Source organism: Lagenorhynchus albirostris, chromosome 11 (assembly GCF_949774975.1).
Source record: "Lagenorhynchus albirostris chromosome 11, mLagAlb1.1, whole genome shotgun sequence".
NCBI classification, from domain to species: domain Eukaryota; kingdom Metazoa; phylum Chordata; class Mammalia; order Artiodactyla; family Delphinidae; genus Lagenorhynchus; species Lagenorhynchus albirostris.
In genome coordinates this window covers 9,149,789-9,173,079 of record NC_083105.1, presented here as the reverse complement: position 1 = coordinate 9,173,079, position 23,291 = coordinate 9,149,789, and the positions used below count along the sequence as shown (strand labels likewise).

The window sequence follows — 23,291 nt, the reverse complement described above, 5'->3', positions numbered from 1 at the left end:
CAGACCAACTTCTCAGTTACGCCCCTTCCAGCTCCTTGTCCAAAGGCTCTGCAACCGCCAGCTGACATGGTCCACAGCGGGTCTGTATTGACCGCCATCTGCCCTGTGAAAGGGACAGGCTGCTGTGCCTTCTGTGGCCCCGCATTCCCGGTGTCGCATCTGTTTGCCTCCCTCTTGCTAGTTCTCTTTATCTTTGGAATTTGTGCTTTTCACGCTGTGTATTTATTCTCAACTTCGGCTTAATCTCGTGTGTTACTGTTTCTGGTCAGTCCTTTCTCTGTTTTTGGTTTTTTGGGGGTGGAGGGAATACAGGTGGAACAGACAGGTTAAGGGTTAATAGAAGCAGCTCCTCCGGGGACTCCCTGGGACTCTCTCACACAGAGAGTGTGGACGTAAAGCAAATGCCACACCATTAGCCCAGAGATAATGAAACTAACCACCAAGAGTCACTATGGAGAAAGAGCTCCCCATCACTTCTTCTCTTTTAAAATATTTATTTGGTTGCACCAGGTCTTAGTTGCAGCAGGCAAGCTCCTTAGTTGCCGCATGTGAACTCTTAGTTATGGCATGTGAACTCTTAGCTGCAGCATGTGGGATCTATTTCCCTGACCAGGGATCAAACCTGGGCCCCCTGCACTGGGAGCGTGGAGTCCTATGAACTGCGCCACCAGGGAAGTCCCCCATCACTTTTTAAAAAATGAAGTATGAGCATATTACTGTCATATGTAACTGAATCAAAACTAATTTTTTCTTTAGTTTCTGTCAGCTGTTTCCGGGTTGCTCTCTGTGGTTTTCAAGTGCATATTATATACTCCAGAGGCAGAGACCCATCATACAAATGAAAATTCTCCACTGCTGGGGTGAACCACTGAACGCAATCCCCAATTAAAATCGTGTGTGTGAGGCTACGTGACATTTCCCAGGTTTAATTATGTGGGGAAAAGAAACCGGGACAGTCTCTCCACCTCCAAACCAGCTCTTACTATGTTCTAGCTTTCTCCAGGCTCTGCTAATTTGGGTCTAGACATGAAAGAGGGCAGGGAAGGGCTGGGAAGCGTGTGTGGAAGCAGAAAGCTCCTCAGCAACAGGAACCAACAGCAGAAGACCCAGAAGGTCTGGGGCAGCCACTTGAGCTGAGCAGTTCTAGAAACTGGGGGCAACCGGCTGGACAGCAGGGTGTGAATGGGGAGGGCAGCTGTGCCTGGCAGGAGCTCCAGCCCCTCCCCAAGCAGGGGCCAGACAGGCTAGGTGCACCCATCTTCCTCACTTTCCCATCCCAGCCAGTGGCACCACCGCCCCCTGGGTACCCTCACCCCGAATTGTGAGGCAGTTCAGCCAGCGGTGCAAGCACAAGTTCTACACCTAGACAGACCAGGGTTCCAGGTCTGGCTCTGACCCTTACAACTACCTGTGTGACCCTGAACAACCAACTTCCTTAGCTTTTCTCAGCCTCTGTTTTCTCATAAGCAACGTGGCAATCCCTTCCTGGTACAGTTGCTGAGAGATTTAAAAAGTGCTTAGAACATTGTTAGCAGTCAATGAATGTCAACCATTCTTATTGTTGTTGCTGATGCACACACACACACACACACCCCAGAATTCTGGAGCTCATTCTTGATTCATTCCTATTTCACATCCTCCAGTTTTAATCAATCACCAAGTCCTAGAACTACCGCTTTTTGCATTTTGCTTCATTGTTCTATGGCGTAAGAATGATGCAGTAACACTATAGGGGACAAGCTCTCAACTGCAGCACAACTGAACACACAGACTGTCATCTTTTATAATGGCATTTTACTGTTTGAATAGCTACGAATGCCCGAAGCCATAATTCTGCAGTAATTACCATATCTTTGAGAACTTTCTGCACCATCAGTGAGAAGACAATTTGAAATTACCAGCAAACACCTAGTTTCTTCTGAGCCAACTGACTCTTTTCTAAGCCTGCCTGCTGCTAAAAGGTGGCACATGTATTCTGCCATAACGATAATATGGCTGGCCTCCCCAAATTACTTGGTGTTCTGCAAGAAATAAAAATCTCTCAGTTCCACATACCTAAACCTTTTTTATCACATCTCAGAATCCACTCTATTAAAGTGAAACCTAGAACAACAGTCCCCAGTATACTGAGTACGTAATTGATTTGCCAAGTTGTCCTCTGCTCCCTTTCTCTGTGAAATGAAGGCACACGAAAGAAGAGGCTCCTTGGGCAGCCAGGAGCAAACCACTGTCACCACAAACTCATTTGGTGAGGAGATGAGTCACCAAGGTCTCCAAAACCCCCTTTTAAAGGCTATTTTTACCCATTTGTGAATGGATTTTGGAAACCCTTTAACCCCCACGTTTCTATGACACTTTATTTTCAATACGATCCATTTCCTTGTCACTCGGTCCTTTTCTGTTATTTAGTCTATAAATGCTACCTACCCATCACCTACTGTGTCGACGCATAAAGGTAAGCTAAAGTGCTCACATTTCTGACCCACCAGTTCGCAGTCCTATCCTCAAATTCTCCTAGTTCTGGATCCCAGCTTTTGTACATGTTGTTCTCTCTGCCTAGAAAATTCTCTCTCTACCCTAACCCCCTTTGCTTTACTAAATCCTTCTTATCCTTCAGAATTCAGTTTGGACTTCATTTCCCTCGGGATGCAGTCCCTGACCCCCAGATCAGAGCTGGTTGTGGCTTTACACCAGGCTCTCCCACACCGTCCTGTGCTTCCCAAATTCACAGGACTTACACATTACACTCTAATTGCCCATTTATCTGTCTGTGTCTCCACTAAACCGTGCCTCTGAAGACAGGACCGCATCCATCTTGCTCACCATTGTATCCCCAATGTCTAGCAAACTGCCTACTCATAAAGGGCACTTAATAAATGTTTAAAGAATGAACACATGAGTAATTTGACAGCAAACAAACTGTAAAATATTTTTGTAACTGCCTTATAATAAGATCCTCAAGTTCCAAGTAAAATGCTTACGAGAATAACATCTAATGAAGTATTTTTAATCTGAGATAATTACGAAGTCAATCAGAATATACCCACTCCTAATTTAAGCCAAGTTTGTTCTATTCGTTTAATGGAGTTGGCTAAATAGAAACTCAAATAAGTGCTTGTTAATTATGCTAATTAACAAATGCTTGAATTAAAATATATGAGCTATGTAAAACCTAGTTAAAATATGAAGTTATGGGCTTCCCTGGTGGCGCAGTGGTTGAGAGCCCGCCTGCCGATGCAGGGGACGCAGGTTCGTGCCCCGGTCCGGGAGGATCCCACATGCCGCGGAGCGGCTGGGCCCGTGAGCCATGGCTGCTGAGCCTGCGCGTCCGGAGCCTGTGCTCCGCAACGGGAGAGGCCACAACGGTGAGAGGCCCACGTACCGCAAAAAAAAAAAAAAAAAATCTGAAGTTACTACGTGCATGCAACAAGCACATAGTAAGTAAAGTAGTTTCTCAAAGGGATAGTTTTTGTTGCCTCAATTATTCGTGGGGTTTCTCTAAACAAGTAAATTTCAAGATGTCTGACGTAGTACTTCTTGGTGATGGGGGGTGGGGAGTGAAGAATGCTTTATCTCTGGAAACGTTTTCTTCTCAACTGTTGGCAGTGTACAACTAAGAAATTCTACAGGCACTACAAAAAAGAGATATTGTATCCTACTGCCCCTTAAGAATCCACTGGTGGATCTCCCAGATGCATGAAGAAAGCCAACAGAAGATGTCTTAAGATTTCATACTTACTTTATGCTCTGCTTTATTTCATAAAGAAGTTTATGTGTCCAACATGTCATTAGTGGCATTTATTTCAATAACACTGGAATTCATATTTCAGCTCAAAAGTTATTTCCTTAAAGAATTCTTTCACCAGGTCAAATCCTATATATTCTTTCCCAGAACTATTAGCCTCTCACATTTTAAAAAACAATTTGATTAATCTATCAAATTTCTCCAGAATTCTAGAACTCAAGCTGTGTGAGGACAGGAACTATATCTGATTTTGCTCAGCACTGTATCCCCAGGGCCTGGTACAGAGTCTTATAAATAATAGGCACTGAAAAAGACAGAGACCTGATAGGCAAATGATCACATAAGCCACTTTTCCCTGAGAGAACTTGTTGAATTCAACAAATTCCAACTTTCATTTTGATGGCCTTGAAAGGTGATAGGAACAGAAATCACTGCACACAAGGTGGGGCATCTAACAAGAGATACTCCTTACAACAAAGTGGAATCTAATGGCTATGCATTGAGAATGAATTAGAAATGAATCATCTCTTATGAGGAATTTAAATCTGAGATTAACCTGGGTATTCTAGAAAACTTCAAGCCATGACCTTGATTTTACCTAACCAGTATGGTGGTGCAACAGAACCTGGCACTTGGCAGAAGCAAAAAACAAATTCTTGTGTTAACTGTACAAATAAATTTTCAAGTGTCATGACCAGCACATAGTCAAAAATAATCAGGTATGTTGGGACTTCCCTGGTGGCACAGTGGTTAAGAATCCACCTGGCCAATGCAGGGGACCACGGTTTGAGCCCTGGTCCGGGAAGATCCCACATGCTGCGGAGCAACTAAGCCCTTGCGCCACAACTACTGAGCCTGCGCTCTAGAGCCCACGAACCGCAACTACTGAGCCTGCGTGCCTAGAGTCTGTGCTCCACAACAAGAGAAGCCACCACAATGAGAAGCCTGCACACCACAACGAAGAGTAGCCTCCTCTCTCTGCAACTAGAGAAAGCCTGTGTGTGGCAACGAAGACCCAATGCAGCCAAAAATCAATCAATAAATAAATTTATAAAAAAAAAATCAGGTACACAAGAAACATAACATCATGAGCACAAATCAGCAGGGCAATAGATAACAAAAACAAAAACAGACCTGCAAAAACCTTAGGTGCTAGAATTACCAGAGAGTACAATATGCTGGGAAATTAAGAAACACGCTTCTACATTTCTTCATGATAGGAATTAGACTATATTGTGAGCCAAAAGACAATGAAAATATTATCAATACCTACCAAAACTTGTGGTTCAGTGCTGAAGCCACTTCAGAAAATAGTTTGTCAATTCCTCAAAAAGTTAAACATAAAGAATTACCATATGACTCAGCAATTCAACTCCTAGGTATATGACCAAGAGAAATGAAAACACATGTTCACACAAATTCATAACAGACAAAAAGTGCAAACAACCCAAGTGTCCATGATGAATGATTAAACAAAATGTGGTATATATCCATATAAAGCAGTATTATTCAGCCATAAAAACGAATGAAGTACTGATATATGTTACAACATGGATGAACCTAAAAAACATGATAAATGAAAGAAGCCAGACACAAAAAGCCAAGTATTATTTATTCCATTTATATGGGATATTCAGAATAGGCAAATTCATGGAGACAGAAAGTAGATTAGCAGTTGCCAGGGGCTTGGAGGAGGGGGAAATGAGGAGTGGCTACTAACAGGTATGGATGTCTTTTTTGTGGTAATAAAAATGTTCTAGAATAGGATAGTGGAACCTTGTGAATAAACTAAAACCACTAAACTGCACACTTTAAAAGGGTAAATTTTATGGTATGTGAATTATATCTCAATTTTAAAAAATTGTGGATTGCAGCTATGTAAAGGAAAATGTATAGCCTTAAATGCATGTATTAAGCCATTCTTAATAGTTCCTATCAAGAATACTTTCTAGTTTACTTACTATTTTTACTAGTAAGAATTCTGTACTAGTTTGCTTGTCATTCCTAGTAACAAAGATATGCTTGAAAATATCTGCAAGAAACATAGACCTATGAAAAGCAGTAAAGCAGATTTTAAAAGAACCAAGTAGAATTCTAGAAATGAAAAATACAATAACTCAATTAAAAATCCGATGGGAAGATTTAACAACAGATTAGACATAGCTGAAGAGAGAATTAGTTAACTGGAAGGTAGGTTGGGAAATAATTACCCTGATTCATGCAATAGGTATGCTGAAGTATTCTGTTGTAAAGTGTCATGATATCTGAAACTTACTTTCAAAGGGCTCAGCAAAACATGTTTTTGTGTGTGTCTACCTACATGATGTGTATACAGACATACATGTGTTTAGCAGCAGAAGGAGATAAAGCAAACATGGCAACATGTTAAAAATTGGTGAATCTGAATAAAGGCTATATGGATGTGCAATGTACAACTGTACACTGAACATTTTTATGAACTATTCTATTCTAAAATTTAAAAATGGTAAATTAGCAAAATGGTAGCACTTACAATAGCATAAAAATATCAAGAACAAAGAATTACGTCTTTAAAAAAGAAATAGAAGCCCTATGTGGGGGAAATAATGAGCCTATCGAAAAACATTAGGAGAACATTTATATGGACATAGAGATATACCATGTTCATGGATTAGAAGATTAAATTTTTAAAAATTCCCCCAAATTGATTAATAGACTTAATGCAACTTTGTTCAAAATCTAATAGGGCTTTGGAAAGAACTTGACAAGATGATTCTGTAATGCATACAGAAGACAAAAGGGCCAAGAATAGAAAAACCCTCTTGGATTCGAAACACTACACACTGTATTTTTTTGTTCTTACTTCAGTGGTGGCTCTTTCTCAGCTCCTTCATTGGTTCCCCAACTTCTTCCTGATCTCATGTTAGAATGCCCCAGGGCTCAGGCCTTCAACTCTTTTCCACTTTCACACTGACTCCTTTGGTGATTTCATCCAGTCTCATAGCTCTCAATAAAAATCAACTACTAACTCTCAGCCTCCATTCCAATCTAGACCTGTCTCTCAAACTCACTCTCATATCCAATTGTTTACTTGATATCTTTAATTGGTTATCTAATAGATATCTGATATTTAACAAAATGGATGCCTCATTTTTTTTTCTGTCTTCAACTTTCCTCATCTCAGTTGATGGCAACTTCATCCTGAATTTTAGTTGCTTAGTCCAATACCTTGTGTTCATCTTTGACTCCTCTCTTTTTCTCATATATTTTATACAACCCATCAGCAAATCCCTAAACGAATCACTTCTCACTTTCCTTTACTATGCTCACGCTGGTTTGAGCCACATCAGCTCTTACCTGGCTAATTTCAACAGCCTTCTGATTGGCTTACCTGTCTCATCCCATGTCCCTGCACTAACAGTCCCCTCTAGTTCCTAACCGAGTTTGCATGATGAAAAGCAGTTTTGATTTGGGAGTGGCACCCAGGGCATTAGAATACTTTTTAAATGTCTCATACTTCTTCAAAATGATCAGATATTATTTTGCCCTTTGGTTAGTAATTGTTGAAACTGAGTGACAGGTTCATGGAGCCCTTTACACTATTCTTTCAAATAAATATGAAATGAAACGAAAGCTTCTCTGGTGACTCTACCACTTTTTTTTTTCTTTTTTTCTTTTTGGCTGCACTGCTTGGCATGAGGAATCTTAGTTCCCTGGCCACTCGCCCTGCAGTGGAAGCACGCAGTCTTAACCACTGGACTGCCAGGGAAGTTCTCTGGTAACTCTAATCTGCAGCAGGATTGAGAAACAACGGTCTGTAATCCCAAAACCAGAGCATTTTCCCTATAAATAATTGAGACATTTCTACTTGAAAGGCAGTCTTAAAGAATTTAAAAGATACATGTAAGATGAAAAACACCAAATTTATTTTCCAAAATACAAGAAAAAGAGTACACATTTAAATTCACTTTGCAATATACATCAACAACAACAAACCACCTGTTCCATGTCCTACTTGTCTCAACTTAACTCTCAACCAACAGTGGCATTTGCAAGAAGGGAAAGATTTCTGGCCCTTGGTTTGCAGAACCTGAAACTTGACATTAGAACATATGAAATGTAGACTCCAGACTCAGTTCTTCTAAATCAAGGCAAAGGTTTGTTAACAATGAATCTCCATACAGATGGAAAATGAAGGGCTTCTTACTACCAATTTATCCAAAAGCTCTAGAACAGTCATTTGCAGTTTGAAGTCTGATCACAACTTTCACTAGTGCTCAACGTATTTTGAGGTAAAGTACAGATCGTGGAAGAATGAAATTCTCTTCAGTTTCAAATGAACTAATATCTAAATCTGAAAATATTATCAAAGGTGATTCTTTCTCTCTGTAAAAAATAAACCACCCAAATGAATTTATTGGTTTGAAATATACTTGTTTAATAAACCTGACAAGGAAAAATCAAACCAACAACCCTATTTTTGCCATAGTAATGAGAAACTATAAAAGGTTAATTTCTTAGTCCTTGGGAAGTGACACCACATGAGTTCTATAAAAAAATGGCTATTGAGATTGTTAGACTCGATGTGAGCACCCCTCAGAATACTGGGGAGACTGCAGAGACTTGTTTATTTGGGGACTATTCCCACTCATGCTTACCAGATGGTTATTGATGACATTAAGTTCTTGTATCACCATGCTCAGATCTTCATGTAATTTAACTATTGCATTTTTCACCTCCCTTAGAAGAACGTTAGTGGAATCATTTGTTTCAGGCTCCCTAGGCAGGTCTTTGGTTGCCTGAAAACTAGAACAGGACATAGAGGTGAAATGGTCTACATTTTGGGTGGAAAATGCTACCCAATTACTGCTAGAAATAGGACTTGTCTTCTTTTTGGCAGAATCAGAGTTGTCTGGAAGAATTTCCAGTAGGTTGAGGTGGTCATTTTCCTCTTCATCAGAGGACAGTGGGCCCCTAGGAGCAAAAGGGTGATGAACCCTGGCTGTCTTATCTTTAACAGAGGCAGGCGAAGATTGTTGATGGGACAAACTCCAGAAGGAAGGTCCGGCCAAAATTGGGGGTGAGAGATGAACAGACTTCTTTGGAGAGGCTGAATCAGGAGATGACACGGATAAAGTAGAAAAGGAGGATGCCCCCTTAGAGGCAGTTGAAACTAAAATGTATAAATGACAGACAAAGATTAGGCAACATACAAATGACAGTAATAGCTAAAATAATTTTACAATGTAAAATCCTATCTGGTCTCAACTTAAATAAATTACTTAGAATTTTATATGTTAAATAGTCATAATAAGCCCAAATAAACCCAAAGCAAGAAATAGAGAAAATCTGAAGCTGTGTTTATGTGTCAATAATTCCACGGAAAAGAAACTAAAATAGGAATATCAATATTCATCTTGACTCTCAAACGTTGCCCAATATATTTTTACACTACACTTATCAGAGACAGCAGAAAAGTAAAGTATTACACGGTATTCTACTCACTGCCAGCATTTTAAGTTGACATTTAAAGTAGAAAGTGTGAGAAACCTGTAACTTAGATTCCTTCATTTTTTTTTTTTTGACAGAAAATATTATGGCAAAATGAACAACCAACTACAAGTACCCCACAGTTATAAAACTAATCTTTTTCTCTTAATGGTCAAATATAGTCAAGACTGAGTCCAACCCATCTGAGATCCAGGACACTTCAGCACATGTATATAATTTTTTTTTTCCACCAAGAAACTGTAAGTAAAATAAAAAGCATTCTAAGCCTATTTTCCATAAAATTAAAAATCTGATAACGTTTTAAACTTCCCTTCAGGCAAAATCATATTAAATCTCTTCTTTCACACTTCACTCCAAATCATTATTTCCCAAACTGTTCTGGGGAACACTGTGTTCCTTAAGATGTAAAAAGATGTTTTTTGAGAACAGGGCTTCCAAGTCAAGACTAGCCAACTGTGCCTCCCATTAGGAGATTAACAATGTCCGTTAGCATATTTAAGGTTCTGAGAAATCGACAGTACAGCTGACCCTTGAACAACATGGGGGTTAGGGGCGCTGGCCCTCTGCACATTTGAAAATCGCTGTATAACTTTACAGTTGGCCCTCCATACCCGAGGTTCTGAATCAGCAGGTTCAATCAACCTCAGATCCTGTGGTACTGTACTACATGCTTATTGAAAAAAATCATGTGTAAGTAGACCCATGCAGTTCAAACCCATGTTGTTCCAGGGCCACCTGTAATTTATTCAAGTGTTTTCCAAACTTTCTTGGGCACAGAACTTTTTCTTGTCTCCTTGGAATGTCTATTTACATTCACTTATGTCTTAGGTGGTAAAAATTGGCAAATTCCAGTGCTGACGTCTTTGTAACTAACTCTGGGCTTGTTACTTAAAAAACAAAACAAACGTATTCACTATAAGTCATAGAAGACGGGAATTAATGCTTACCATTTAGCACTTACCTTTCTATAGTAATTTTATTTTACATATTCATGTCCCTCTAAACCAAACTGGACCTCCTGTAGAACACGTGGCCAGGGCACGCAGCTTCTGTTTTCTGCTTCAAAACTCTCTGAGGCCTATCTCCAGTTCTCAGGAAAGAATTCCCATCACAAAACTTTTGGGGGGTGAAATGAGTATTCTCAGCTGATGCAGCAGCAGTACACAAAAAGGAAAGTAGGAACTTCATGCACACACGGTCAAGACAGGACAAGCACACTTAGGACTCTAGGTCAGGCCTATCCAGACATTCTATCCTTGGATTAAAATGAGGGTATGTGGTAATGGTCATGCCAATGACGAAAGCCTCAGCATATCTGTGTTCTGAGTCACACAGCGACACTCTGAGCTCCACTCACAGCTGTCATCTGACATGTCCCTTCGCCATCCTCCTGTTTTCTATATCCCAGGTCTTTCTCTTTTTCTTGGTCTACTCTCATGCTGGAGTAGCACGTTCTCCAGTAGTTCACTGAAAAAGGATGCGCGAGAAGTAAAATTTTGAGAACTCGCGTGTCTGAAAATGTCTGTGTTCTACTTTTAGGCTTAATGATATTTGGTTAGGTATAAAATTCTGGGCCAGAAATCCTTTCTTTCAGAATTGTGAAGGCAGAATTCCACTGTCTTCTTGCTTCCAGTGTTGCTGCTCTGGAGTGGGAGTCATTCCATTCATTGTATATAACTGTATGTAACGGTTTTATCTCTGAAGTTTCATGGAATTTCCTCTTTGTCCACCGTGTTTGGAGGCTTCTCTGTGTGCCCCAAGGGTGACTTCATTGAGGTCAACTGAAAGTCAACTGACTTTTAGTCAGGAACTCATTTCCTTCAGCTTTAGAAACTTTTCTTTACTGCTTTAATAATTTATTTTCTCCTCTCTGTTTTCTCTGTGTTCTTTTTCTGAACCTCTAACTAGTCCAGGTGTTAGGTCTCCTGGACTAGTCCTCTAATCTTGTCTCCCATCTTCCCTACATTTGTCTTTGTGCTCTACTTCCTCAGAGAGTTTTGTCAACTTTAGCTTTCAATCCTACCACTGAGTTGTTAATTTCTGCTATTATATTTTTAATTTCCAAGAGCTATTATTTGGGGGTTCTCAGAAATACTTTTTGTACTACCCTGTTTTTGTTTCATGGGTGCCACATATTCTCTTATCCCTTGTTTCAATGTTCCACGTTAGAAGTTTCTTTCAGATGTCTGGAACACCTTGCTGTCTGGTTATGATTAAGAGGGAAAAATTACAAAGTTGATTGGAAGCTCTGAGTGTAAGTGTGAGACTTGTCAACACTGAGCTTCAGTGTATAGTCATTTCAGTGGGTCATCTATTGGGGAACCACTAATGTCAGTATCTTTGGTTCTTTCCTCTGAGGGTTATAGGTTCTTGTGAGAACAGTTTCTCTCTCCTGCCTAGAAGGTAAAGATCTGGCTCTCAGTGTGCTGGGAGTCTGGCAGGGAAAGGAGACGGGGTTCTCAGCATTCAGCATTTGGTTTGCATATGGTCACTTAATCCTGTAGTGTTTGTTATAGGACCTGCACACTCAACTCTACCTAGCATCTCTCATTTCAGAGACCCTCCACCTACCTTCTCCAGAAAACAAATCTCCAGACTTCTGCCAGAGGTTGTGAGAGTGGGCGAATATTCAGGGCAATTGTTCATCTGTTTGGCACGGAGGAAAAGTCTAAGGATTTAAATTGCTTTTCAAATAACTATTTTCTAATTCTCTTTATTTAGCACCACACTCAAATAACCACATGTGGAGTAGGCTTTATAACCCCATTTATTTTATTTTTATTTATTATTTTTATTTTTTGCGGTACGCGGGCCTCTCACTGCTGTGGCCTCTCCCGCTGCGGAGCACAGGCTCCAGACGCGCAGGCTCAGCGGCCATGGCTCACGGGCCCAGCCGCTCCGTGGCATGTGGCATCCTCCGGACCGGGACACGAACTCACATCCCCTGCATCGGCAGGTGGACTCTCAACTACTGCGCCACCAGGGAAGCCCCATTTATTTTATTTTATTTTTAAATAAATTTATTTTTAATTTATTTTTGGCGTGTTGGGTCTTCGTTGCTGCACGCTGCACGCGGGCTTTCTCTAGTTGCGGTGAGCGGGGGCCACTCCTCGCTGCAGTGCATGGGCTTCTCATTGCGGTGGCTTCTCTTGTTGCAGAGCATGGGCTCCAGGCGTGCAGGCTTCAGGAGTTGTGGCACGTGGGCTCAATAGTAGTGGCTCTCGGACTCCAGAGTGCAGGCTCGGCAATTGTGGCACACGGGTTCAGCTGCTCTGTGGCACGTGGGATCTTCCCAGACCAGGGCTTGAACCTGTGTCCCCTGCATTGGCAGGCGGATGCTTAACCACTGCACCACCAGCGAAGTCCCTATAACCCCATTTAAAACATGAGGCAAAGGTATCTCAAAGAGGCAAAGAAACTTTCCCAAGATCACAGGACTAAAAAGGGGCAGAGATGAGACTCAAATTCTAGTCTCTGATGTTAAACCATATAATCTAACCCACTAAGCTCTAAGTCCACACCATTCTACTATATTATAATTATTTTTACAGTATTAGAGAATTATTTTAAATTCTGGATATAAAATTGAGAAGGCAGGCAACCAGGATGATGAGGGAATATGAAAACCATTCCTTATATAAAGATACATAAGGAATGGTTGATGGATATGCACATCTTTATTCAAAAAGGGATAGGAGGACAAAGGGTAAGAGGCTATATTTGGTTATTGGAAAATAGTCACAAAATCTTAGTAATATTTATCTCCCTTTTCTCATATTGTGCACAAGTTGGAACTGGGGTTAACAGGTGAAAGTAATAGGAAAAGAGATTTCAGCCCAATTTAAAAAAGACAACTTTTTAATAGTCATGGTTTTCCACACATGAAATGAGTGAGCTGCTTTGGGAAGTGGTGAGTTTCTTGGTACTCATGGAGCTCATGCACAGCCTGAATGACCATTTGGCAGGAATGTTTCAGGCAAGATCAACGCATCATGTGACAGAACTATATATCCTTGGTGAGATTCTAAGATTCTAGGACCCAAAACACATATGTTAAGAGTACTAAGAAACTATTCTAGAAATAATTCACTCTGGCCAGGAAGAATGATTTCATAAGGAACATTTAAGAAGGTCAGGAAGAAAATAATATTTGAGTCAAATATTAATATAATGTTATATATGTAAAGATAACACAGTTATGATAGTCACACGTGTATGACGTGATGAGTATCTGGTATTCCACTTATGTGTAGTGTTTCTCAGAGTGTGATTCCTGAACCAGGAGCAGCAGCAACATCACCTGGTTATTTGTTAGAGATGAACTTCTTGGGCCCCACCCCGGACCAACTGAATCAGACACTTGCGAGGATAGGTTGGGCTCAGGAGCTTTAACAAACCTGCGTTTCTGTTGCATGCTCAGGTTTGAGAATCACTGCTTTTTACTGTATGCCCACCTTTCTTCTGCTTCGTAGCTACAACTGCTGAGTAAATAGCTTCTCACTGTTTACAGTTCTGCAGCTTTGATTCATAGGCTACAGGATCCTTTTGCTCATAAAAAGCCACTTCATCTCTAATTGCTGCAGGCCAATTTACTTTTGTTTCCAAACACGCTGCAGCTGTACCAGACACTGCACACTGCGCTTCAGGGTGCATCTCCCTGCCTGTTTAGTGACCCTTCTCTGGCTCACTAAGGAGGTTATTTGTTCACAAGCATCCTCTTCATACAGTCCACCCCCCAGAGCTGAAATGCAGAGAATATTGCAAATAAGCTGCTGTAAATGGCTGGTTATAAAAATCTCACTGTGTGATACATGCATGCTAATGAATGCTGCACTCACTTGAATATAGCACTGACAAAATTATTCCAAATGCTGATGTGTTATCTCTAACTTTTTATACTCACGAATAACATTGGGTCTGTTAATTATCATATTACAATTTTAAACTTAAAAAGCATTTGGAAGTACTGGGCTGTAAAAGAAAAATGACAAATACACTTCTGGAAATATTTAAAAACTCTCTTTAGCAGTAAATGGAAAATTTTCTGCTAGCAGCAGGTCTTTGGTCAACTAAACAGTTCACTGTACAACAGAGGGATTTTTTTTTTTTCATTCTCCAATTCATCTCTTTCAGTCTTCCTCACTGATATATAATGGCTGTCAAGTAACCTACACACGTGAATTAAACTATTCTGATTTTGTTCTATGGTTAAAAAAACGAGACATTTACAAAAATCTTCGTAACAGCCAAAAAGTGGAAACAACTCAAATGTCCATCAACTGATGAAGGGATAAATAAAATGTGTTTATCTATACATTGGAATATTATTCAGCCATAAAAAGGAATGAAGTACTGATTTGTTACAACATGGATAAACCTTGAAAACATGATGCTCAGTGAAAGAAATCAGTCACAGAAGGCCACATATTGCATGACTCCATCATATGAAATGTCCAGAATAGACAAATCCAGAGAGACAGAAAGTAGATAGTGGTTGCCAGGGGCTGGGGTGAGGGGGACTGGGAGTGACCGCTCATGTGTACAAGGACTTTTTTTTTTTAATTAATGAATTAATTAATTGATTGATTGAGTTTTTGGCTGTGTTGGGTCTTCATTGCTGCTCGCAGGCTTTCTCTAGTTGCAGCGAGCAGGGGCTACTCTTTGTTGTGGTGTGCAGGCTTCTCATCACGGTGGCCTCTCTTGTTGCGGAGCATGGGCTCTAGGCACGCGGGCTTCAGTAGTTGTGGCATGAGGGTTCAGTAGCTGTGTCTTGCGGGCTCTAGAGCGCAGGCTCAGGAGTTGTGGCGCACGGGCTTAGTTGCTCCGTGGCATGTGGGGTATTCCCGGACCAGGGCTCAAACCCATGTGCCCTGCCTTGGCAGGTGATTCTTAACCACTGCGCTGCCAGGGAAGTCCCTGTACAGGACTTTTGAGGGTCATGGAAACGTTCTGGAATCAGTAGTGATGGCTGTACAACTCTAAGAATATACTGAAAACCACTAAATTGTCCATTTTAAAATGGTGCATTTTATGGTACATGAATTAGATCTCAATTTTTTTAATGTAATATTTGAAATTTTATTTTTAATGCCATTACTATAAATAAGCTACACAAAAGAACCAGATTTAGGAGTAACACAGAGAAATGCTAATAAGTCTGCCTCATTATAAGTGATTATAAATCACTTATGCTACATTTGTATTAGGAAAATTGGATTACTGGATTAAAGGTGAGTTTACTCACTTACCTATGAAGTATAAGTTTGGTTCACTAAATTAAAAAAATTAAATCAGTGTGTCTTTTTGTCTGTACAAAAGCAGGCAGGGGCTGCACAGCTGGGAGCGTTGTCGGGCCGTGTCTGGGGTACAGGGAGCATGTGCGCTGTGACTTCCCCGGCAGGTGATAAGACTCCCCTCTTCCTTCAATGCTCTGCTCTGCACGGTGCTTCTGAATCAGCCTGACCAGTAGCTCAGAGTTAGCTGCGATGGTCTGCAGAACTGTTTTCTATCATTTTCCCCATTTGTTAGGGAAATTGTTAATTGTTCTAGCTCTGAAGGCTTTTATAGCCCAAAAGAAAAAGGTATGGTTAATGAGTCTTTTGTGTGTGTGTCATGTTTGGTTTCTTTCCCCAGCAAAGGTGAACTGAAGCAGAGCTACAAAGAACAACTACTGCTGAAATTCAGAGTAAGAAAACGGAACCGATGAGACAGAAAGAAAGGACGAAGCCAGTGAGAATGCTCACAACTATCCCAACATGAAAATGTATAGATTTTTCTTCTCCTCCCCCAAATTAGAAAGTAAAATCCAATGCGTCTAACACACTTACCCTAACTGTGGCTTATGAGACGATAATGAAAGCTGCCTGCCACCAGATCTGCTTCCTTTTTAGCGTGCATGATAAACTAACGACCTAAAACAATAGTTTGAGCTCCAAATAAACAGAGGAGCAGAAGGAATGGGCTGTTCTAGGAACAGTTATTTTTATCATCAAAGGGTCAAAGGAGGTCGCTGCAGCAAATCCAACCCTCTCATTCAGTAAAGACACTAAAGTGTATTAGGTGGCTGCCTCAACAGCCTCCCTGATATTTGCGAACTGCTAAAATACGAGTGTGCAAGTATTTTTTAATTTGCCCAGCTCATTATCTCCAAAGAGTTTATAACATCAGACCTGGAGCCTTCATGTAAACAAATGTTTCTTAAAAGAAAACCAGGAAATAGGTACTATCTTCTTTATCCTCCATCATCTGAGACTAGCCATCCATCCTAGCCTCATCATTTCTTGAATTCCTCAACCACAATGACCTTCAGCCATTCCTCTGAGTATTCCCTAGAATATATCATCACTCACAACTGCCCTACTCTGAAATCTTGTTTTCCAAGATTACTTTTCTTCTCAATTACTTCCAGCCTTTCAGATTCCTTTTACATTCCTTTTAATACATCTACACTTTGGCCTCATTGAGACAATAGATGCAACGATCCTTCTATTTTCTCTCTATCAGTGCCTCCTAGTTCTGGCTCCTTTCTTGTCCAGTCTAGAATCCCAGGATCCATCACTTCAGCCATTTTCTAGCTATCCCCTTGCCAACACATCTTCTGCCTTACCTGCTACTAATTCCTAATTCAGGAGTCAGCAAACCTTTTATATAAAGGACCAGAGAGTAAATCTTATAGGCTTTGTGGTACATACAGTCTCTGTTTGAACTACTCAGCTCTGCTGATGTAGCACAAAAGCAGCCATAGACAATATGCGAGCTGAGTAGTGTGGCTGTTTTCCAATAAAACTTTATTTACAAAAACAGGCTGTGGACCAAGAGGCTGCAGTTCCCCAATCCCTGTCCTAATCCTATTTCAATTTAAATATCTACCCTCTTCGTTCCTATCCCTGGGATGCTCAGCACTACAGGAGAAAAGCACAGGCGGCTGCAAATCTGGACTACAAATTACTCCTCCTCCGTCTTCTCAGTGTCTTATCAGCTCCCTCCTCCATTCTCTAGATTGGCTGTTCTAAATCTCCAGTCTCTTCACAGCCCTTTTACCACTCCAAACCCTCAGGCTTGGTAGGTGACCTCAGACAATAAGATACTGAGGCCATGACACATAGAGTGTGGCCCACGAAGGCTCAACGCATTTAAATTATTAAGAACAACAAAACCCTTCCCTCACATCTGGTACAGCCTTTCTCCTCTTTCCTTACAGGCCCGCAGCATGAGGTGACTCTCTTTCTGGTCTGGATTCTTGTCTGCCTTCCCCACATCATGCTCCATCTTGGGATCTCTCCCCCACCTCACCCACCGGCTCTTGTCTCCTTTCTCTCACCTCGAATCCTTTCCTATAACGGCCTCTGTGTTCCATGTGGCAGTGCCATCATGATTTCTTCCTATAGATGGAGATACTGACATGCAGAGAGGTCAAGGGCCTTGCCTAAGGTCACACAATTAGTGGTTGAGCTGAGATTATGAACCCAGGCAGTCTGACTCCAGAACCTGTGCCATTAACAACTATGCAATTCAGCCATTCTTTGTGCTATGTTGTGATGTAATTACATTTACATAAGTTTTAAAACCCAAAATACAGTATTAAAATTTTTTGCTTTGAAGAGTTGTATGTTACTTTTCAAATTAGAATTAAAAAAAATATATAGTATTTTATATTTACCCACATATTTATAATTTCCAGTGTTCTTTTTTTTTTCCACGAGTCACTGGGGTCTTCCCTTACACATACAGTTTAGCAGTCAGTCAAGGATTTGGGCAGAGTTTATAAATGGAATCTGAGACTCCATCTGAGTCTCCCTCCCTTTCAGGGTTTCCCTCATAAATTTTCAGCTTCTCTGCCAGTGCTGAACTCTCTCTTTTGACATCTCAGGCCATGTGCACTGAACAGTACCCTCAAGGTATTAATTTCAGTTACTATATTTTTCAGCTTTGGAATTCATGAATTCACTTGATTCTTTTTTTATAGAGAGTAGTATTCTATTCTGATGAAATCCCCATCTTTTCCTCTGTTTTCTTGATTATATTAATCATAATTATTTTAAACTACCTATCTTATAACTTCAGTATCTCCATTATTTGTGAGTCTCTTTCTGTTGTCTGTTTTCTCCTGTATTTCTGGTCATTTGGTCATTTCCTGGTATGCCTGGTAATTTTTTGTTGAATGCCAAACATTATGCATGAAAAATTGTAGCAGCTCTCAAGAAAGGATTTCATTGTCTTCCAGACACTTTGCTGTAGTTGAAGTTCGGTTTCAGCATTTGGGAGGGCTGTTCTATTTCTGGCTTGTCCTTACTCCTAGAGTGTACTTCTGATGCTTAGGGTGTAGCCTGTTAGAGAGCCCAGCTGAAAGCACAGAGTATTTACCAGAGCCCCTGCAATCTGGCATATCCTGAACTCCAACCTCTGTCTCAGTGCCACAAGATTATGAGAATCTCTGATTAGCTCGTCAGCCTCTTCCCATTTAGGTTGGCTGAACGGGTTGGCTGCTTCCCATTTCGTTTCTTGGCATCTTATCCAGAACATGAGCAGTTTAGCAGCAGGCAAATGTAACAGTAAGAAATTACACAAAGACTTATGGACTTTTTCTCTGTGATTCCCTCCCCTCTGGAATACTGGCCCCTTGAGTCCCTGACACCTTGGAAGTCCAAAACTCCAACCCTACCTCCCAAGCTCAGTGAGACTGTGGAAAGCCCAGGCCTCTAATTTTCCCTCAGCTTCTATCATCCTGCTCTGCTAATAAGCAAATGATGCAAGCAGGGAAAACTGAGGTGAATGTGGGACCAACTAAATGTGGTGAGTTTCCTACTCTTCTCACATCACTTCTGACACCAAACGTGTGGGCTTTCCACACGAAGGATTTCTCCTGTGCTCTGTGGACACCCAATTGGGTGTCCTACAATTTAATTCAATTCTGGCACTAACTACCCAGAGTTAGTGCAGATCCCTCAAGACTGCCCCCCATTTCAGATGCCAATTGCAAGTTCAGGCCTCCTCTATTTCTGATCTGTTGACTATAAGTTGAAGGATCCCATGGTCCCCTCCTTGGGTTTGATAATTTGCTACAATGGCTCGCAAAACTCAGGAACATGCTTTACTTACTATTACTGGTTTATAAGGAAACAACCAAATGGAAGAAATGCATAGGGCAAGGTATGGGATAGGGGCACAGAGCTGCCGTGTCTTCTCCAGGTGTGCCATCCTCCCAGAACCTTTATGTGTTCCCCAACCAGGAAGCACTCTAAACCCCGTTGTTTAGGGTTTTTATAGAAGTTCCAATACGGAGGCATGATTGACCAAATCACTGTCCCCTGATGATTAACTCAGCATCCACCCCCTCTCCTCTCCCCACAGGTCAGGGGTGGGCTTGAAAGGGCTTATTATGAATAACAGAAGATGCTCCTCTCTCTCCTATCACTCAGGAAATTACAAGAGTTTCAGGAGCTCTGTGCCAGAAATCAGTGATGAAGACCAAATATATATTTCTATTATATCACAATATCACAAGCCTTTTTCCTAGGATCCTGACCCATCATGTGTTTTCTACCTTGGTTGTTTTACGATGACTTCTAATAGTTTTCCAGCTTTAACCAGTATTTTTGGGGGAGGATTAGACTAATGCTATCTACTTCATTTTAAGTAGGAGAAGAAGTCTTCCTTGTTAACTGGTTTTAGAGGAACTTCTTGCTAATTTTTATAATTAAATGTACTTGGTACACAAGCAGTGACCAAAATTTATTTTCAATTTTCTTTTTGTGGTATTTGTGAAAGAAATGAATCAAAATAACTTCCCAGGGGACAGCCATGCACATAAACTAACACAGCCATCATAACCAGTACTAATTGGGTTCTCCATCAGCAGTCTCAGCAGAAAAGTTGATCTGGTGCCAAAACTAAGAATTAGTCTTATTTTTAGGCTACTCAATTCAAAACATTCTGGAAAGAGCAGTAAGAAGAGTCTTTTGTTATTCACTGGCCTTACTAGCACCAAGATAAATTTCTTTAACCTCAACATTTTGGCTTCCATTGTTTGTATTTATATTGTACTTGTGACCTGAATTTGAGGCAGTTTATAAGATTTATATTAAAAACTTTATATTTATATGAGTTAATTAGCATTATCATATATAAGAATAAACTACTTAGTCTTTGAAAAATGCACCAGCAAACAAGTTATTCTTTTACTAATTAACTTTACAGAAGAAAGTATAATTATAAAAATGTAGGATTTAATATCTGATGGCCAACGACCTGGAATCTCAACTGGCTTTATCCTTTATCATCCAGTCTAAAGAATACTGCAACCCTCTTAATGTTTTGTAAGACAGAAAAGGGAAGAGACTCTCCACCTGTTTTTGGAATCAGTACACAACTCTTTTAAAAAAGGAAAAACACACACGCACATATGCATGTGTTCCCATATATGTGTGTGTGTGTGTGTGTGTGTGTGTATACATACTGATATACATACTAAACAATTTTTTCATATAGTTTTTTAATAACTAGCCTAAATGTTTAACAGGAAGCTCTTCTTTAATGCTAGTTCTTTCTAATTTGTTCTGCATCAAAACTGTTCAGAATGTGTGCTTCAATCAAGCACTTGTAATCCACAAAGATGAACTGCTATTAGCCCTTTAATAAACGGGGACTTCCCCAGCTCAAGTTCGTCTCTTAATACCAATGGATGGAGAGTAAAACGAGGGAACAAAAACAGGAGACAGAAAGCAGAGAAAAGTAAAAGAAGAGTACTTCAAAAGAGGTTTTTTGTAGACTCACCCCATGTGGTTAAGGTCTTGAGGTTTTCATCCTCCATCTGAACCAGGCCGGATTCTGTTCGTTTCTGATGGTCCTTACTGATTATTACAGTCTGTTTCACGGGGTCAAGTGTTTCGAATGAGGGAGAGACAGAGAGTGTCTCCACAGAGCCCTGGTTATAGAAAGTAGAATCCGACTTTGATATCCTTAAATTAGGGTGGATGAACTCTTCTTTGCTAGATGGCCAAAATGCTGGTAAAGTTGTCAATGTTTCAAAACTTTTTGCAGCTGGCTGCTTTTCTAGAGACGTTTGCAGAGGGTTTTCTATTACAGTATTTGTAATGGTACTGTCTGATTTCTTGTCGAAACTCACACTTGTCTGCAGAGATGGGCTTTCTTCTGAGGGAACAGGCACAGCATCTGTGAAGTAACAAATAAGAACTGTAAACAAAAAATGAAACTGAAAATACTCTATTTCAAATTTACTGCATTTTTAATAATTGGATTTTTTTATGCCATAACAGAATTCTCTCCTATTTAGTCGTTTCTACTTTCTTACTATGTTTCTATTCTGTCTGTATAAAGTATACCCAAGCTATAATTGATGCACTAGTCATTTGGTGGCTGTCTTCTCTCTCTTTCTCCTCACTGAAGCCAAGTCAAGGAAAGCTTCAAATAACTTGTCTTTAAATATTTCTCCCTTCACCCACTTATCTGTCTCTGGAACCACTATATTTTTAGTGCCTTCAAACCTTCATCTCTTACAAGATAAACTAGAGAAAATATGCCACATCATACTGGTCTAGCCTTACAGAACCCCCAGCTACAAAAAAGCCTTTTTCCCCAGAAATAAAAAATGTCTTCCCACCCCAGTGTCTATACAAAGCCCGTAAAAGAAAATCACTCTCTTAGATAGCAACCTAATTTTCATGATAAATCTCTGTGGGAGAAAAAAAGCAATTTTCCAGAGCAGTTGTGATGATTACTAAAATGTAAATTCCATCAGGTCAGGGATCTTTGTCCCTTTTATTCATTAATATTACCAAAGTACCTAGAATATAACAGACAAAGTACCTGGAATACAACAGACAAATAATATTTATTACAAATTGAAGGAATTGAAAGAATGGAGAGGATCTGGAATTTAGGGTGGGTCTGATATGGAAATATTACTGAATATGAATTATGAGCCTGGTCCAAGTTTCTAGATGCAAATTGTTATCAACACTGTCAGTGCTAGGGACTTGCTCTCAGACAGTTTCATCTGAAATTGGATATGGAAAGAAAGAAAACTGAGAGAGGGCAAGAGGAAGACTGTCTCATTTGAGCTCCCAAAAGAGAGGAGGCAACAGGAATTAAGTAAGTTGCTATCACGTGTTAACATATCACAATGTGCATCACAACATACCTCACAGTGTGCAGTGAGATGCTTATTATCATCACGTGCAGGCTCTGAGTTATTATAAAGAAAAACAAATTCTCTTTGACTCTAACCTTCCTTTCCATTTTCATCCACAGTTGGAGGCTAACCTGGGCAAAAGTGCTGCTAGTTCACCACAGAATCAGACAGTTCAAGAAACCTAAATCATTACCTCTACCAGGAATTCCATTTTTTCCCAGACCTCTCATCTCCAAACTTTTTCATCTTTTAAAACTCAATTCAACTCTCACCTTCTCTATAAAGCTTGCCCTGATTTTTTTTCCTCGCCTAATCCTATTATTGTTTATCTTACCATATCCTGTTTGGAGCCCTGTGAGCAGTTGTAACACTTCATCTTGTTAACTACAAGTCTGGCTGCCTACCTGAAAACAGGCTCCTTGAGGAGACCTTACTAGGAGTTTTCTTTATACCGCAGCACACAACAGTGCCATTCCCATAGGATGTGTTTGATAAGTGCTTGTTGAGTGAAAAGCCAAACTGAAGCACAAGAATAAAAAAAGGTAATGCCTTTGTTTTTTAAATTGAATATAGTTTAACTACTTAATAACTTCTAAAATATTCCTGATGTGCATATGATCAAGTTATATACCTAGCTGATAAACGTTCTTTAAAAAATTAATACATTCTTAGTAGAATACGAGATCAATGGTATCCCAAAGTGCATGTGTACATCACCAGACTGACATAAAAGCATTCCTAAAAAGTGAATTTTAGTTAAATATTTTTCCATTGACTTTAATTTTTCTTAGGAGGAAAGTCTTTCTATAAGTAATGAAAGCATCTTGAAATTTAGCAATATGTAAACTAAGATAATTCAGAGTGACAATGACTTTCTGATGACAATATTCATAACAACACTCCATC

At 40.1% G+C, this 23,291-nt stretch overlaps 1 protein-coding gene across 1 annotated transcript in view; it reads right to left on the bottom strand.

Annotated features, from left to right (window-relative positions):
- Nucleotides 1–7,802: 7,802 nt before the first annotated feature.
- ENTHD1 (ENTH domain containing 1) overlaps nt 7,803–23,291 on the bottom strand; it is a 100,580-nt gene continuing 85,091 nt past the window's right edge. The window contains exons 5-6 of the mRNA XM_060165685.1: nt 21,008–21,406; nt 7,803–8,897 (exon numbers count right to left, since the gene is read on the bottom strand). Of these exons, the coding sequence (XP_060021668.1) occupies nt 8,299–8,897; nt 21,008–21,406 (998 nt within the window). The 3' untranslated portion in view covers nt 7,803–8,298. The remainder of the gene's footprint in view (nt 8,898–21,007; nt 21,407–23,291) is intronic.